The sequence below is a fragment of the Tupaia chinensis genome, unplaced genomic scaffold (assembly GCF_000334495.1).
Source record: "Tupaia chinensis unplaced genomic scaffold, TupChi_1.0 Scaffold000671_2, whole genome shotgun sequence".
Taxonomy (NCBI): domain Eukaryota; kingdom Metazoa; phylum Chordata; class Mammalia; order Scandentia; family Tupaiidae; genus Tupaia; species Tupaia belangeri.
Window position 1 is genome coordinate 2,120,841 of NW_006160194.1, and position 2,473 is coordinate 2,123,313.

At 68.4% G+C, this 2,473-nt stretch overlaps 1 protein-coding gene across 1 annotated transcript in view; it reads left to right on the forward strand.

The window, feature by feature from the left end:
• Positions 1 to 2,473, forward strand: part of LOC106736157 (inverted formin-2) — a gene marked incomplete at its 3' end in the record, with an annotated part of 7,072 nt that extends 4,599 nt beyond the window's left edge. Inside the window, 5 exon segments of the mRNA XM_027776401.1 lie at positions 244 to 364; positions 619 to 783; positions 942 to 1,044; positions 1,325 to 1,486; positions 1,967 to 2,473. Of these exon segments, the coding sequence (XP_027632202.1) occupies positions 244 to 364; positions 619 to 783; positions 942 to 1,044; positions 1,325 to 1,486; positions 1,967 to 2,473 (1,058 nt within the window).

Below are 2,473 nucleotides of genomic sequence, written 5' to 3' on the forward strand. Positions count from 1 at the left end.
GGGAAAGCCCCTCTCCGGGAGCTACGGGGCTTGGCGGGTTCGGCTAGGGCAAGCCGACCCTCGGGGCTGCCGTCCCTGTGCAGCAGCCCACAGTGCTCTGTGGGAGCCCCAGGCCCACGCTGTCCCCACAGACCCCGGCCCCGCCCGGGTCTGTGCATGAGGGCCTGCTGGCCAAGCCAGGCTGGACACTGCTGCCTCTGACCCTGAGGTCAGAGTGGACCTGGCCACCCTGGTGCCTTTCAGGGTCAACCTGGAGGTGATCCGCTCAGAGGCCAGCACCAGCCTGAAGAAGCTGCTGGACGCAGAGCGGAGGGTGTCGGCCGCGCAGCGCGAGGTGCAGGAGCAGTATGCTGCGCGTCTGCAGGCAAGAGCAGCGGCGTGGGCGGGAAGAGGCTGCCGGGTGTGGGAGGCGGGTGGGCGCCAGTACCTGCAGCCCATGAGGTGCCAAGCCCGAACCCTGCTGGGGATCGTGCACAGCGAGCGGCCGGTGAGCGGGCCGAGCTGGGAGCCCAGGGAGGGGCTCTGCTGGGTCCTGGCCCCATCCCGGGGCTGAGGGGCCGGGTGTGCTTACAGAGCAGAGGCCACGGCCTCCGGCACCTGACCAGGCCCCCTCCGCAGGCCAGCATCGCAGCCTCCCAGGAGCTGGGTCAGGTGCTGGAGGCTGTCGAGAGGAGGAGGCTGGAGCTGGCCGACTACCTGTGCGAGGACCCGCAGCAGCTCTCCCTGCAGGACACCTTCGGCACCATGAAGGCCTTCCGTGACCTCTTTATCCGCGCTCTGAAGGTGGGTGTGGGGCAGGCGCCCTTGCAGCACTTGGGCAGGGCGGGCAGGTCACTCAGCAGTCCCCAGCCCCCATCCAGTACATCACTCATGCCAGGTCCCAGGCCAGAGCAAGGAGACTAGACTGCCGGGCTAGGTGACATGTCACATCTGCCGTGCAGGAGAACAGGGACCGGAAGGAGCAGATGGCAAAGGCAGAGAGGAGGAAGCAGCAGCTGGCTGAGGAGGAGGCCCGAAGGCCTCAGGGAGAAGATGGGAAGCCTGGTGAGGCCGGCCGGTCCTGGGGGGCTGGGGCCAAGGTGGGGCCTCTGGGGAAGGGCTGGGGCCCGTGGGGCGAGGCCAGGGCCAGCACTCTTCTCCCTCCCCACACCTGTCTCTTCCTGGGGGCTGGCAGGGTGGACTCGGCTGAGGGTAGGCTGCCCGTGGGTGGTAAGTGGGTGGGCACCGCCAGCACCTGCAGTCCCTCGGGTCCCGAGCCTGAGCCCTGCCAAGTGGAGTATGCAGGGCGGCAGGCCTGGCGGCAGCTCCAACCCCTGCTCCACAGGCAGGAGGGCGCCCGGCAGGCAGGAGGAAGTGTGTGTGATTGACGCCCTGCTGGCCGACATCAGGAAGGGCTTCCAGCTGCGGAAGACCGCCCGCGGCCGTGGGGACGCCGATGGGGGCAGCAAGGCGTCCCCCGTGGACACCCTGAGGGCCACAGAGCCTGGTGAGACTCGTCCACTGCCACCTTACAATTCCCTCCCATCACCCCCATGCTGAGCCTTCCTCCAGGAAACCCTCCAGACCTCCCACTCCCCTGGGCTCCTGAGACAGGACAGCTGGGGGATCGAGTATCTGCTGCTGTGGAGGACACTGACGGGCCGTCCCCCCAGCATGGGGCTAGGGAAGGCTGCACTGTGGACAGGCTGCGGGCCCCACGGGGCACCAGAGGAGGGGGAGAGGCAAGCGCAAGGTTCTGGGGCAGCGAGGGTCCCAGTGGCCCCAAGAGCAGGGGCGGGGGTGCGGGGGGGCCAGTGCCCTGCTCTCCCCTCACTGAACAGACTGGGGACCCTGTCCTTCAGGGCAGTACATCTCAGACCAGAAGACAGGACGAGAGGATCGGGAGGGCTTCCTGGAGGAGTCCAGGGGCAAGCCCAGGTGGAGACGGCACCCACGGCCCTTCCCTGACTAGCCGTTCTTTCCACAGCAGCCACCAGCAGTCTCACCACTGAGCCGGGCCCTGCTGGTGGGCCCCGGGGCTTGGACCTGGTGGACGCCGTGCCCCCCAGCCCACGGCCCCACAGCAAGCAGTCGGAGGAGGGTAGTCCTGGGGCCCGGGGGAGGCGTAGCTCCTGGTACACAGATAGCAGCGACATCCTGGCCACTGGGGGCACCTGGAGCTCCCAGCCCGCCACAGGGGCCTGGCCGGTGACTCTGGGAGACGCTCAGGCCCTGAAACCCCTCAAGTTCTCCAGCGCCAAGCCTTCTGGGGCCAGGAGTTCAAGCCAAGACACTGACCTTCCAGTCTCACCGGGCGGCCCCGGCCAGGGGCTGGAGGACATGACTGGCCCTCCTGAGGACAGGGGTGAGGACGACACGGCCCCAGAGTCCGCCCTGGACACGTCCCTGGACAAGTCCTTCTCTGAAGACACGGTCACTGACTCCTCGGGGTCTGGTGCCCTCCCCCGAGCCCAGGGCCGGGCTTCAAAGGGAA